General features: G+C 39.2%; 1 protein-coding gene across 8 annotated transcripts in view; it reads left to right on the top strand.

Moving 5' to 3' along the window:
- CYRIB (CYFIP related Rac1 interactor B) overlaps positions 1–15,793 on the top strand; it is a 142,770-nt gene that overhangs the window by 89,223 nt on the left and 37,754 nt on the right. For 5 of the 8 annotated variants that reach the window (XM_073893202.1, XM_073893204.1, XM_025871120.2 and 2 more), the window contains one exon: positions 113–131. The exons of the other annotated variants lie outside the window; for them this stretch is intronic. In XM_073893202.1, coding sequence (XP_073749303.1) covers positions 113–131 — 19 coding nt within the window. The remainder of the gene's footprint in view (positions 1–112; positions 132–15,793) is intronic. 8 annotated transcript variants of the gene reach the window in all.

Raw genomic sequence — 15,793 nt, 5'->3', positions numbered from 1 at the left:
TAATATTGAACTGCTAAAAATGTCTTTAGGAAATACCCTATACTGTTTAGTTTCTTAGAGTAGGAAATAGTGGGGAAAATGTAAATTAATTAGAACTTTTTTTTTTCTACAGCTTTCTTTCAGTAGGAGAGGTATGTGTTTTTCTTTGAATTCCTTTTTAAGTCATTTTAGTTATCACCAGTATAGTAAACAGGAAAGGTCTAACCCATAATTCTAGTTGTTTAATATGTATTTGCTAGAAGGGAAGACACTTTTACATGCTTTCTTCAATAAGAATTCTAGCTGTTATTGATTTTGGTCCTCTTGAAAAAGTCTTAGAAGAACACAGTAGCTACCACAAAAGTTACTGATACAGGGGTCCTGAGTACTTAAACATTTATAATCCTGTAATTGTTTTAATTATAACAAGTTAATAGGTATTTAAAAATGTAATTTTTCTGTAGGTATATTTTGTGTTCTTCAAGTGAAAATGATTGGCTTAAAATCTCTTTCTGTGCTCTTTCTAGTTATAAAAAGAGATATTTACATTTCAAAACTTGCCTGTCATTTTACTAGAACTGATAAGACCGTTATCGCGATGGTCTTTTGGAACTGTAATTACCTCACCTGCTCTGTGTATGTTAGTGCTGGAGTTCTCAACCTTTTTTTTGTGCCATGGGACCTCTGGTAATCTGGTGAAGCCTGTGAATCCCTTCCCAGAATAATGATTCTAAAAATGATTCATGATTTTATGAAGTAAAACACATAAGATTAACAAGGAAATTAGTTATATTGAAATACAGCTAACAAATATTAAAAATACAAATTTTTGATAGAGTAATATATATGCTTCTCACACTAGAGAATAAGCTTTAGCAACAATTCTGCTAAATACTGTAATTTTAAATAGTGTTAAGTTTGCAGTAACTCTTGTATAATATGAAAATACCTGTGATTTCTATTGATGATAAGTTTATAGGTATTTCTGATACTACTGTGCTTTGTTGCCTAATCTTTATTGAAGGAATTGCAAAACTTCACATAGAGGTTAGTGAAAAGGTTCCCATCCAAGTTCACAGGTCACTGAATTCTTTCTCTGGACCCCAGATTAAGAACTTCTGTTAATGAAAAGTCAGACCTTTCTTCCTCCATCATATTTGAATAAGTGTAGTTTTTTATGTTCTGTATAACTAATCTTTTAAAAGTAGAGTTACATAGTTGTTTCTTAAGAAATATCCCAGTGGTATAGGCTAGAAGTTCTTGAAATAGCTTTGAAGAAACTTCTGTTTACTGGTCAATTATCAGAGAAACAGTGGCATATTCTGTGGAAAAGGTAGTCGAAGATAAGTGGTAAGCCTTGGAGAGTGCCCACCTTCAGAGAATTCACATTCTGTTTCAAGGAACATGAAATTAACATGTAAAAAATAAAATATCAGCTTGAGATGTTGAAAGCTTAATGAGAAAAATGTCGTAATTTCCATAGGAAGGATGCACATCATAAGGTCTGATGCTTGTGTTATGGAATCACAAAAAAAGGTCAAGACTTGTAAAAAGTCACCAAATGTTTTACAGTTAATTAAGTAGTATGAACTGTACAATGATCATGTACCAGCATAAGCTAGGAAGAGCCTAGAATGGTGTCACGAAATTTGACAATTAAATGGTCATTCAGCACCTTGTCACCAACTACCAATAAAGGGACTGGAAGATCTTTTGAAGCTTGGCTGATAGCAAAAACAACACTATTGTTTTGAAGGGGACACGGTGGGGCGTCTGACTGTGGGGTATTTTTTGGTTGTGGCACTTGATTTGTTCTGTCAATGTGATCTGCCCGGATGGCATATTTTAAAGATGTTCTCAAAGGTTTCACTGTCAGGGTCGTTAGATTAATCACCACTTTTAAAAACTAATTGGCTGCTTTTGCCAAGTCCCCAAGTTTCTGTAGTTCTCAGTTTCTTCCTATAAAATTAGAGAACTGAGCTACATGATTTCAGGTCCTCCCATGAACCCTGTATTCTGGGCTGATTTTCTACCTTTTCTGAGACCCTTCACTTCCTTTCTCTTTCTCCCTACCAGCAACGTTTGAAATACGGTAAAAATACTCAAAGTTTTTAAGTGATTTGAACTTTGGTTTATATAAATATTGCCCTAGTAAAAGCTATACAGAACTTTAAAAGCTGTCATTATTAGATTAGTATACTTAGTTCAAAACGTTTTTATGATGTATACATTCTGCATTTTGCTCTACTGGAGTCTTTTTAGCCTTATAAGCGATACTGATTTTTAAATGTAGGAAGATTATTCAAGTACATATTTTTAAGATTATGTGATTACCAGGAAGAGGAAATTTATATTTTGTTTTTGTATTCTGTTTGATTATGGTAAGTTTGGAGGAGTTATATTTAAGAGAATGGTTTTAATTGAAATTCAGGAACTGTTAATGTCACTGTACTGAATTCCTTTAGCATGCTGGGCTCAAACAGAAAGACCTGACAAATGGTAGGAAAATATTTAAGGACATTTCTTAGTTAGCATCTGTCATCTTTTTCTAGTCAATGTTGTTTTTCTTAACATTTTTTTTCTGTGAGAACTTTATTCCTAATTTAGAAATTTTAGTGCTAGTATTGAATCAATTCCTTTCAGGAAGACTTGAAAGTTTTAGTTTTCTTTACTCTTTTTGGCCAAATTATGTGTATTTTCATTTATGACTAAGAAGCAAATGGTGGCAAAATGGCTAAGAGAACTGTTAGGAGCCAGATTTGCCTGAGTGAGAATTCTGGCCTCATTTGTTGACCTTGAGAAAGTTACTTAATCCTTTTGACCTTCAGGTTGTTCAGAAGTAAAATGAGGATTGTAGTGCTAGACAACCTCCAAAATGGTGGAGGATTTTATAAGATAATATTGTGTATATATTACTTAGCATTGTGTGTGGCACACAGAAAGCTCTCAGTCACTCATTTTTACTTTCATTTAGTCCTCAAAATGTTCAGGGACCTCTGTAAGGTGCTTGGGATACGAAAGTTAAGTTATAGTCACACTCAGGGCAAGATGGTTCTGTTGCCTTTTGTTCCTTCAGTCTGAAATGTTTAAGAAGGTCCTTATGATGAATATTTCTGAATATCCCTTTCTGAACTTCATTCTCTTTCAGAAGCTAAATCCTCATAATTACTAGACAGGAGATAGCTTGTCTGTAATTTTTTGCATATGTGAGTATATGTATATAGTCTAATGGGTAACTTTCTTTTGACCTCAGTTTAATATATTTTAAGATATTTCAGTTATTTAATGGGTTGTCAAGTGGCATAGGGACTGTTCAGTTCTCAGAGGCCAGTGAGAACTGAGACCAGTGAGGAGAAATTAACAAATGGGCAAATAATCAGCTTAGTATAAGTTTTGTGTGATTCTTTGTAGGATTCATGTTGGATTAGTTGTGCATCATTTAATCATCAGCTGAAGTTCCTAAAAAAGTTTCTAAAAATTGAAGTCTAAAATTTTTTTATAAAGATTTTATTTATTTATTGGAGAGGGAGCACAAGCAAGGGGGTGGGGGCAGAGGGAGAAAGAGAGGCAAACTCCCCAGTGATCAGGGAGCCCGACTCCGGGCTTGATCCCAGGACCCCGAGATCATGACCTGAGCCAAGGGCAGACATTCGAACCGAGTGAGCCACCCAGGCGCCCCTGAAGTCTAAAATTTAAGTCATTTGAGAATAGAATGAGTCACTCCTGGGCATAGTCATGCAGAATGAAATATTTAAGCAGGGGCTAGTTGGCTGCTTCGCATGGATGTTGTAGAAGAGATACATCCAAAGGCTAGATGGTCAAGTTTGACTTCCATGTTAGCACATGTTGTATTTAGTCTGGGCTGCTATAAGAAAATACAGTAAACTAGGTGGCTTTTAAATAGCAGAAATTTATTTCTCACAGTTCTGGAGGCTGGAAGTCCCAAGAGCAACATGCCAGCATAGATGGGTTCTGGTGAGGCCCATTTCCCGGTTCAAAGCATAGCTATCTTCTTGTGTGTCCTCACCTGGTAGAAAGAGCAACTGAGCTTTTGGGGTCTCTTCTATAAAGGCATTAATTCCATTCATGAGTGCTCCACACTGATGACCTGATCACCTCTCAAAGGCTTTAATCCCATTGGTTTTTAGGATTTCACATGTGAATTTTGAGGGGACACAGACGTTCATGTTCTATCTTTTATACTTTGATGTAGACAAGAAAGAGCTGATATATAAAGTTGGCATGGTAGCAAAACCAGACAAGAATAGAGAAAAAAATGATATGTCAGTCTTACTTATGAAATAATCTAAAGTGAAATATTAGACCAAAACATATTTTTAAATGACTATATAGAGTTGATACCAGAAATGCAAGAATGGTTTAACAGTAGAAAATGTAGTCATGTAATCTTACTCTTATAATCTCATATTTATAGATTAAATGAAAGAATGGTTGATATTATAAAGATGGGAGTTCTGCCTCAGAATGGTATGTGTATTTGCGTGTGTGTGTGTATTTAATGCAAAATCGAGTCAAAGTCCCATTAAGATTTTTGCAGAACTTGACAGTTACATGGGTGAACAAAGGACCAAGAATAGCCAACGCACTTTTGCAGATGAATCATTACTTAAACGGTAAGCATAGACCACAAAGAAAAGTGGATTACATGTGACAGATGGCACCATAGACGAAGTTAAGACTAGGATACTGCAGTATTACAGATTAGGAGAAAATATTTGCCATATGTATAAGCATCAAAAGATTGGTACTCAGAAGTACTACCTAGAATTCCTAAAGCCCAGCTGTGGGGGATAGCAGAGTGATATATCAGCTGGATTTGAATTAGGAAAACATACCACCCTGGGTATTTCAAACAGGGAATTTAATATAGAGGATTGGTTATGAAGGTATTGGACTAGAAGAGCAAAGAGGAAGAAGAGACATAGAGTGGCAAAAAAAAAAAAAAAGTGGGATGATGGCTCTGCTACCAGAGATAAGCTGCTCCCTCCACTAGACTGCAGCCCACGGCTGCACTTGCTTCTGCCTCTGACTGGAGCAGTGCATACTGGCCTCACCTCATCTGACTGCTGTTAGAGCAGCTACTGGTCTGTCCTGGCCAGAGACGGAAAGCTTCTCTCTCTCTCCCCTGCCTGCTCACCTTCCAGTGCCTCTTACTGACATAACCTAACTACCTGGCAAGGATGTCATTTACCAATTCTGGGCCCCTGCAGTACGGAGTACAGTGTATAGAAAGGGAGGTGTGGGAAAGATGGTAGAAAAATAAATGGCACCAGTTACAGAGGATATGAATATATGTTTTACAGGTGGCCGGGAGGCACATTTTTACTGATTGATAATCAAGAAAATGTAAATTAAAGCATCAATGAGATATTTCACAATCTAAACATTTGAAGCTTGAGGTTTTGGAGGATGGGAGAGAGGAGAGCTTTTACTAGTGGAATAGTGAATTGATAGAAGTACTGTGGAGAGTAGTTTGGCACAATGTAGTAGAGTTACAGTTGCCCTTTAATTTCTAGATTGCCATCCAGTGGAAACTCTTCTGCGGGGGCACAAGTGTATGTAGTGTGTGAAAGGATATGTGTAAAGCATACTTTGTGGGTTTTTTTTTAAGATTTTATTTATTTGAGGGAGAGAGAGCACAAGCCAAGGGGAGAGGCAGAGGGAGAAGCAGACTCCCCGCCAAGCAGGGAGGCCAATGTGGGGCTTGATCCCAGGACGCTGGGATCATGACCTGAGCCGAAGGCAGACACTGAACCGACTGAGCCACCCAGGCGTCCAGCATACTTTGTTAATAGAGAAAAATTGAAAAGGCATTGCCCCTCAATAGGTGAATAAGTAAATAAACTGGTTTCCTTGAACCATGGAATACTGTACTGAGTGAACATGGATAATTCTCAAAACACCAATGAGTGAGAAAAGTGAGTTCTAAAGGAATATGGACAATAAATCATGCAAATTGAAAAGCACAACAGTGCTGTGTTGTTTATGAATACAGACCTTCACAGTAAAAATTCTAAAATATGTTTGGAAAGGAAGCATACTTTTAAGATTACCTTAGGACATGGAGGAGAGGAAAGTTGGTTGGGAAAGGTTGGGAGGTTAACTGCACAAAAACATAGGGAGGCCTCTGAAGCAACATACGGCAAAATGTCATTGCTTTGATCTGGTGGTAGAGTATATGAATATTTTTTTTTTATGTTTAAATTATTTTCTAATTTAAAGAAATAGACAGCAAGAAGTACTTAAGAATCAATCCCTCTGGGAATCCTTTGGTTAGGTGTTCCTTTTTCTGTATGTTCATTGTGTTGTTTGTATGCTTCTGTATGAAGCATGCCGCACCGTCTTGTCTCTTCCACTCGTCTGTGAACTCTTCAGTGCCAAATATTCAGTGTCTGTCACAGTAATCGGCAGACAGGAGCTAAGGAAAGGTGGTTTGATTTTAAACAGCAGCAACTATCACCAGGCTCTGTAAACACCAGCTAGCTGTGGAGATACTCAAGGTTTTACACGTGTGAGGGTTTTTATTTAGTGGCTTATCCATGCATTGTTGCATGTGTATTGCAAAGCGTTCAGACGCCTGAATTCCAATCCAGTCATTTTTGTTGGGCATCTTTGAGTCATATGTGTTCTTTGAATATCAGTGACTTTACATTTAAATTTTGTTTTTAAGGGGCGCCTGGGTGGCTCCGATGGTTAAGCGTCTGCCTTCGGCTCAGGTCATGATCCCAGGGTCCTGGGATCGAGTCCCGCATCGGGCTCCCTGCTCCTTGGGAGCCTGCTTCTCCCTCTGCTTCTCTCTGTCTCCCTCTCTCTCTCTCCCTCTGTCTCTCATGAATAAATAAATAAAATCTTTAAAAATAAATAAATTTTGTTTTTAAGATTAAAAGAGTGGGGGACAGGACAGAGGGAGAGGGTAAGATAATCTCAAGCGGATCCCCTGCTGAGCGCAGTCAGACGTGGGGCCCTGTCTTGTGGGGCGCCGTCTCAAGGGCCCTGAGATCGTGGCCGGAGCCGAAATCAAGAGTCAGACGCTTAACGGACTGAGCCACCCAGGCGCCCCTCTACATTTAATTTTTTTTTTAATTATTGGTACATAAAAAAAGAATACCTTTATTTGTAAACGTGAAAGCCTAAAATCCCTGAATCCACCAGTAACTGAGGAACTGGAATGTTACCCACATCTTTGAAGTTGCCTGGTCCTAGGGCCCTGTCTCTCTCCAGAGATAACCAGTATCTTAAACTTTGTGTTTATCATTCACTTGCATATTTATATATTTTACCATACATGTGTAGGTATAATTTTTTATGAATTGCAAAATAGTGGTACTTTTTTTTTAAGATTTTATTTATTTGAGAGAGAGTACGAGCGGGGGGGAGGGGCACTGGGAGAGAGAAGCAGACTCTCCTCTGAGCAGGGAGCCTGATGCGGGGCCCGATCCCAGGACCCCAGGATCATGACCCGAGCTGAAGGCAGCCACCTAACTGACTGAGCCACCCAGGTGCCCCTAAAATAGTGGTACGTTTTAAGAAAGTGAATTCACAGTACTATTTCTTGTTTAAAGATCATATTTTTTCAAGAAAAACCTTCTTAATCCTTGTAAAATAGGTAATTTGGGGGTTCAGTGTTTTTTTTTTTTTTCAGATTCCCATCACCTTTCTGTACATTCTTAAACTACTTGCCTTGGAACTTTATATTAGCCCTTCTAATAACTTATGTCTTTACCTGATGTAAGGCATTATAGCAGGAAGCATGTCTTTGTTTCTTGTTTTAAATTTGCAGCTCAGGCAGTAATTTGCATTGGTGGTTTAATTTTTTAATAGCTGGAGGCATGGAAGAGTACTATTACTAGTAATCTCTGAATCAAATTCAAAGATGCCATGACAATCTGATGTGATACTAATTTATGATGGTTCACTTCCATTTAAGAGATAGTATTGGTCTCCTAATTTATTGTATTTATTGTACATGGCCAGGCATCCTAGTGAGTCTTTTATTTAAAATAGTGTAAATAAGGTTTTTCATTTTAACATACTAGATCTAAGTGTATCCACTAGATGTCAGCATTAGGAGAGATGCAGTGTAACATATGTAGAGTCATGGCCGAAGCAATGTGAGAGATTCAGTCTAACAAGTACTGACTTGGATAAAGTCACATATTTTGTGGGAGAATCAAGACTAGAAATCAAGTCTCCCAATTTCCATTCTATTGTTTGTTTATGTCACATTTCTTTAAGACCAGTAACTGATCTCCATGTGATCACTAGGCTAATATATTGCTCTTAACATCTGCTAGGGATTTATGGTGAGATTTTAATACTTCTGTTGTGGTGGTATGGCTGGGCACCCAGTAGTACCTGAATCCTGCTTCTCCTCTACATTTTGCAAAGGAAGGAAAATCAAAGGATTACTTTATTAATAGCTACACTAGTATCTGATGATGATAGATCAGATATTGTGGGTAAGGTTAAGGATTAAGCTACTGTCTGAAACTTCTGTATCAGATTTCAACCAAGATAGCAGAAACCTTGCTAGGTATTTTTAAGAAGGGATTTAACATGTGGATTTATTTACACAAATGTTGGAAGCCTGAGCAAAAAAAGGATGCTGAGATGTGCATGTTTTTACTCACAACACTGCTGACATTAATTCTGAACTGTTTTCTAACACCTGTACCAAATGTGTGGGGCTTTTTTTCCCATACCAGTCAATTCTCCAACTCTCCAGATACCAACTGGGTATCCTACAATTCATTCTGATGCTGACTCTAACTATGTAGAGTTGGTGCACAGACCTCACAGGTTAAGGGCTTAGTCCCACAAGACTCCCCTCCACTCCAGATGCCATTCACAGGTCCCAGGCCTCCTGTACTCCTGACCATCCAGCTGTGAAGGGGCGGGGCTTGTTCCCATGACTCCTTCCTCAGGTTTGATAATCTGCTGTAATGGCTCATAGAACTCAGAGAAGCACTGTACTTACACTAGTACCAGTTTATTATAAAGGATTTTATAAAGGGTACAAATGAACAGCCAGATGAAGAGGTACATAGAGTGAGGTCCGAAAGTGTCCTGATCATAGGGGCTTCTGTCCCCATGGAGTTAGGGTGTGTTTCCTTCCCAGCATGTGGATGCATTTACCAATCTGGAATTTCCTCAGACTCCATCATTTAGGGGTTTTTATGGAGGTCCCATTATATAGGCATGACCGATTATAAATCATTGGCCATTGGTGATCAATCTCCAGTCCCTCTACCCTCGCCAGAGGTCAGGAGGTAGGGCTGAAATCTAAGTGTGCCTTGGTCTTTCTGGCAACCAGCCCTCATCTTGAAGCTATCTAGGGGACTCATTAAGAGATGCTCCTGTCACCCAGCAAATTCCAAGGGATTTAGGAGCTCTGGGTTAGGCATGGGGGTGGGGGTGGGATAAAGACCAAATACATACGCTGTTCTATCACATGAGGTAACTAAGATATTAATGGTAACCACAGGAAGCAACTTTCACTTGTAGAGCTGGGGGGAAAGAAGGGAAAAGGCAGGGTAGGCAGAATTTAGGACCTCAAAGGAAGAACTCTAGAAGACTGGAAGCTCAGACCTCTGGAGGGGCCAGGCACTGCAGTGCTGCTTGGCATTCCCCAGGAGCTGGAGCCTAGAGCCATAGCAAACTTTTGTTTGTTTTTTAAGATTTTAGGGGCACGTGGGTGGCTCAGTTGCTTAAGTGACTGCCTTCAGCTCAGGTCATGATCCCAGGATCCTGGGATCAAGCCCCACATCGGGCTCCCTGCTCAGTGGGGAGCCTGCTTCTTTCTCTCCCTCTGCCCCTCCCCCTGCTTGTGCTCTTTCTCTCGCTCTCTCTGTAAAATAAATAAAATCTTTTCTTTCCCTAGAGGTAGAGCATGTGTGAATGGCAGGGAGGAGCAGAGGGAGAGAGACAAGCAAACTTTTGTGCTGAACGCAGAGCCCAATGCAGGGCCCAATCCCACAACCCCGAGATCATGACCTGAGCCGAAATTAAGAGTCTGACGCCCAATCGACTGAGCAACCCCAGGTGCCCCCAGATAGCTAGCTTTTGATGACAGGAAACACTGACAGGACTTGAAAAACAGAGACCTTTTTTTCCCCTAAGTTTTATTTATTTAAGTAATCTCTACATTCACTGTGAGGCTTGAACTTAGAACCCTGAGATCAAGAGTCACATGCTCTTCCAACTGAGTCAGCCAGAAGCCCCCAAAGAGGGACCTTCTTTCTTCCCACCTTCCAATTTCCTTGTAGTTGGTGGGGCCCAGTGAGAAGCCAGCTGACAAAGTAGTCTAGGAGATAGACTCTTCAGCGTCTTAGTCCTAGCATTAAAAGATTACAGAAGGATGGGCTTAGTGGTGGGCGTTAGTAGGTAAATAACTGTCACAGTCTGCCTTTTTGACCACACAGTATTCATTTATCTTTTTTAAGTACAGTGCCACCATTTTCATGCTTCCTTTTAGAATTCTAGTACTTGGATAGTGCATGCTCAGATGGTCTTAGAATCTCAGAGGGGGATGCTCAGTCTACTTATTTTACCAAATGCTGTGGAACCAGGAATGGGGAGAGAGTTGAAGTCTTGGGAGCTTAGATTCTGCTTAAACATATTTACCACATAAAGATCAGAAAACAAGGAGGGGCAAGAGGGAAAGGGAAATCTTGGTTATGCCATTTACCTGTTGCCCAGTCATTGTCATTGTGCTAGAACAAAGATTCTGTTTAGCAGCTTCTCTTGTTGGGAAGAAAGAATTAAAGACGAAGGTACAAGAAGGTTAGGGTGTGATGTGCATTTGTACGGCAATCAGTGGAGCAGATAGTGCAGTGTCAGGATAATTATTATAGATGCTTTATTGGTAGGCTAGCTTGAGTTGATTATTTCTCTCCATTATAAATGGCACTCAGCTAACTATTGGAGGTTTCCCACTTCGTGCCCAAAGTTGGTATGTTCAGTACAATCAACTGTTGTGTTTCTAAAGTAAGTTGTAACCATGTTAGAAGCTAAGAAGGAATTGTGATTATACCTTTCCTTTAAATTATTGTGTACCTGATTCTTCAAATAAAAGAAATGCCACTGGATTTCACCTATTTACAGTTCTTAACTGAATTCAGTAGGTATTTATTGGATATTTACTCTGTACCACTTTGAAGATTTACTTTGTGTGCTTGTATCGGAGGTGCATCAAATACATATTTGGCCAATTAAGTCAATATTCAGCTAAAGCCAGAGCCAAAAATCATCATAGAATACACTTCTGGGATATATTAATCAGAAACTTTATTGCAATGTAATTATTACAATGTTATTAATTTGAACAGTCAGATTTTAAAAGTTTGACCTACTGAAAATAGTTTGTTCTTGTACTATTGTCAACTGCTCAATGACTCCTGGAGTCACTCTGCTGTTCATTTGCAATCTTAAATCAGCATTTGCTTTCAAATGGTGATGATGTAGTTTCATAGAAGTAGTTCTATAAACAAGACTTTGTGCAGTGTTTGAAGGGGATGGTGCCTGAATATTTTTAGAAGCAGATGTGCTAAGTGAGATTGTTGATACCATTTGAATTTTTTTTGAAGTTTCTTCTATTTTAGCTTGTACTTGCTGCTTTATGGAATCACTTGAGAAATGTTTATCCTTAATAAACCTTAGATCTAGAAATATGGCATTAGAGTTTTGTAACTAGCTTGCAGGATAGCAAAACTGAATTTCTCCCTGCCTTTCAACTTTGCATTCACCTAATTGCAACATTTGCTATATAGTGGATTGATTAGAAGGATCATTCTAGCATATGTCCTATAGTATTTTTGTAATTACTAAGAGCCTGCTAACTTATTTTTTCAACAGGTTCTGGTAGGTGAAGTACTTTGTTTGAAAGAACCATTGCTTATTAGTAATTTTGTTTCTGTTGGCATTGTTATTCAGAGTGTAATATTAATTTTTTAAAGATTTTATTTATTTATTAGAGAGAGAGAGACAGAGGCAGGCAGAGGGAGAAGCAGGCCCCCCGCTCAGCAAGGAGCCTGATGCGGGACTTGATCCAAGGACCCCGGGATCACGACCTGAGCCGAAGGCAGACGCTCAACCGACTGAATATTAATTTTTTTTAATATTAAAGTAGATTTTTTAACATGTATTTAGCTGTTTGATTGAATATATGACAAAGCAATTCCAGAATCTCTGGTATATCCGGTGGTTTGTTTTTGGAGAGTTATGAAAGTGATTCACTATATCTTTGCTTATGCAAAATATATTTTGTTATATTACATTGTGTCATAATTAGTTTCTGAACACACAGCTGAAGAGTGTGAATGAACAAAGCTTAAGCTTGTGATTCCTCAGCTGCTCTTGGCCTTCATCATGTGTGTTCTGTTGTCATTGTAAATTGAATCATATTTTTCATTACTAATTTTCCATTCTGTTAATATTTCTTCAGATTCATGATCCATGTTGTATGAGAACCAGAAATTTCTTGGCAGACAAGTAAAGCAGAAGTGTGGTTGAATTCTCCATTAACCCACCATCTTGTCCATTTTAAAGGCTTCCCGTTGCTTCTGCAGGTCTAAATGTCTGATAATACAGAGAAATATCATATTTAATATTAAGTAATGTTTTTATGCACAACAGAATATAATTCAGCAACATTATGTGGTAATATGTTTTCCAGAAGACTTTTTGCCTAGAATTTAGAGCTTGGATAAAGTCAAGAAGTTCTTTGTCTTCAACATTAAAAATGGTTGGGAGGGGCGCCTGGGTGGCTCAGTCGGTTGAGCGTCTGCCTTTGGCTCAGGTCATGGTCCTGGGATTCTGGGATCAAGTCCCACGTCGGGGTCCTTGTTCAGCGGGGAGCCTGCTTCTCCCTCTGTTGCTCCCCCCTGCTTGTGTTCTCTCTCTGTCTGTCAAATAAATAAATGGAATCTTTAAAAAAAAAAGAGCATGGCTCATACATTCCAACTTCAAAAAAATATAAAAATAAAAATGGCAGTTTTTAGTCACCGTTTCGATAAGTTTTTTCACACACACATTTTTAGTCACTGTAAATTGGAAGGTATGGCTTTGTAAAGCATTCTTCTAAAATCGGTTGTGAAGTTTTTTTAAAAAGAAAAAGTATGTTTTTCAGAATCTCCTTTTCTCTAACGCTTCATCATATTTCTTTGAGTTCTTTATTCAGTTATCTGGGTTGAAGATGATATGGATGTTGGCTTTTCGGAGTTCTTATAAAATTTTGATAGCACAGGATCAACACTCTGTTTTTAATTCTTCTTTCTCAGATTTGAAGAATTCCCAAATAGGGCTTTTGGGGGAAGACTTATGGTCTAAAGGAAACTAAATAAAACTTAAACCCACATTTCCAAGCTTTTTTTTAAAAAAATGTTACGAATGCTGTTCAGTTTTACAAAGATTAGAATTATGATGTAGGCTAGTCTCCATTCTTACTTTGGAGCCATATTTATGGCTGTAGAAGGATATTATATTCTTGCTTAGTTAGGTGGGCATACTGTATAGACTTTTTGTGATATTCATATTTTCTGTCACTTTATTTCTCTAATTATTTAATATTTCAGAAATTCTTACTAGTTGCTCATAAGACTACTGGCTTTTACTGAGAGAGTGAGAGAGACAGTTTCTTCATTGATCTGACTGGGAAAACATGCATGCTTTCTAAAATCTCAGGCCTTTTTTTTTTTAAATTCAATTTTCAGTTGTCAATATTTGTTTTCATTTTCCCTCCCCCTCCTTCTTGGAACACTTCTATAAAACTTTACAAATTTTTGTTTTCTGTATTTTCAATCATTTGTTTATTGAGTCAATATTTATGACTACCTAGTACATCCCCAAGCATTGTTTCAGGTGCTAGAGATAGAGTGCTGTCCAAAATAGAGCCCCTGCCATCTTAAAAGTTTACCTTTCAGTGGCAGACACAAATAGATAAAGGTACAGGTATGTTTAAGATGGTGATAACCATCAGTTTGAGAAGAGGAAAGAGGAAGAGATTTTACAGGCGGATTAGTCAAGGAAGCTCTCTCTGAGGTGGTGTGATTGAAGCTGTGACCTCAGTGAAGTACAGTAGCTTGCCATTTGAAGGTCTGTGACACAGCATTCCAGGCTAGGGAAAGAGCAGGTACAGAGGCTCCAAGGAGAAAGAAACCTTGCTTTGTTAGAGAAACTGCAACAGGCTGTTGTGTAGAGTGGTGGGAGATTGAGACCAAAGTGAGTCAGGGACAGATCGTGTAGGGTTTTGTAGGTAGGACCTGGTAGGAAGTTTGGATTTTATTTGATTGCATCTGTAAGCCATTGCATGTTTTTGAGCAGAAAAAGGATGCGGTTGATTTATATTTTTAAGAGATTGCTTTGCTTCTTGTAATAAAAAGACATTATAATAATAGGAAGCAAAAGTAGAAACAGGAGGCTTTCGAAGTAATCCCGGAAAGAAATGATGGTGGCAAGAACAAGACCGGTGTAGCAGTGAAGGACGTGAGATATGGGGTGTCTTTTAAGCTAATGAGAAAAGTGTATTGAGGAGGAGGAGAAAATGTCAGTTATGTCAGATGCTCCTGAAAGGGTAAGTAAGGTGAGGACTTGAGAATTGACCATTGGAGTTAGCATCATGGAGGTTATTTGATGACCTTGCCAGAACAATTTTGGTGGTGTAGGGTTGGCCAAAAGCCTGGTTGGAGAGGAATAAAAGACAATGACCGTAAGCAACTCTTCGTAAGGAATTTTGCTGCAAAGAGAAGCAGGCAATAGGGTGGGAACTGGTGAGGGAAATACGGTCAGGGAAAGTTTTTGTTTTAAGATGAAAGAAGGAACTATGGATGCCAAAGGGAAAGATATGGAAAAAGAAGAGCCATAAAGTAGAAAAGAAACTCCGGAGAATGGATTGTTCTAAATGTCAGATGAAGACGGGCACCTGGGTGGCTCAGTCGTTGGGCGTCTTGGGTCATGATCCCAGGGTCCTGGGATCGAGCCTCGCATTGGGCTCCTTGCTCAGCGGGAGGCCTGTTTCTCCCTCTCTCCCCCCCCCCCCCCCCCCGCTTGTGTTCCTTCTCTCGCTGTCTCTCTCTCTGTCAAATAAATGAATAAAATCTTTAAAAAAAAAAAAAAAAGTCAGGTGAAGAAAGTATTTCAGGAAGGAGTGAGTGATAAACTGGGTCAAAGGCTATTAAGAGATCCAGTAAGTTGAAGTGTGAAAATTGCCCTTTGGAGTTAGCCAGATGCAGGTTTTGGTGATCTTGACAAGGACCAGCTTCATCGTATTGGTGGGAATAAAAGCCAGATTGGAACAAATTGAAAGAATGGGAGGTAGAAAGTAGAAATAGGGGCGCCTGGGTGGCTCAGTTGTTAAGTGTCTGCCTTCGGCTCAGGTCATGATCCCAGGGTCCTGGGATCGAGCCCTGCATCGGGCTCCCTGCTCCGCGGGAAGCCGGCATCTCCCTCGCCCATCTCCCCCGTTTGTGTTCCCTCTCTCTCTGTCTCTCTCTGTCAAATAAATAAAATCTTAAAAAAAAAAGTAGAAATAAAACAGGCAACTTATATGACGAGTTCTTGCTGTAAAGAGGATAGGCGAAGGCGCCTGGGTGGCTCAGTTGGTTAAGCGACTGCCTTCGGCTCAGGTCATGATCCTGGAGTCCCTGGATCGAGTCCCGCATCGGGCTCCCTGCTCAGCAGGGAGTCTGCTTCTCCCTCTGACCCTCCCCCCCTCTCATGTGCTCTCTCTCTCTCATTCTCTCTGTCTCAAATAAATAAATAAAATCTTTAAAAAAAAAAAAAAAGAGGGAAAATGAGG

This window comes from Callorhinus ursinus, unplaced genomic scaffold (assembly GCF_003265705.2).
Source record: "Callorhinus ursinus isolate GAN/ISIS: 27379988/994484 unplaced genomic scaffold, GSC_fseal_2.0 scaffold5, whole genome shotgun sequence".
Taxonomy (NCBI): Eukaryota; Metazoa; Chordata; class Mammalia; order Carnivora; family Otariidae; genus Callorhinus; species Callorhinus ursinus.
This window is presented reverse-complemented; position numbering and strand designations above follow the sequence as displayed.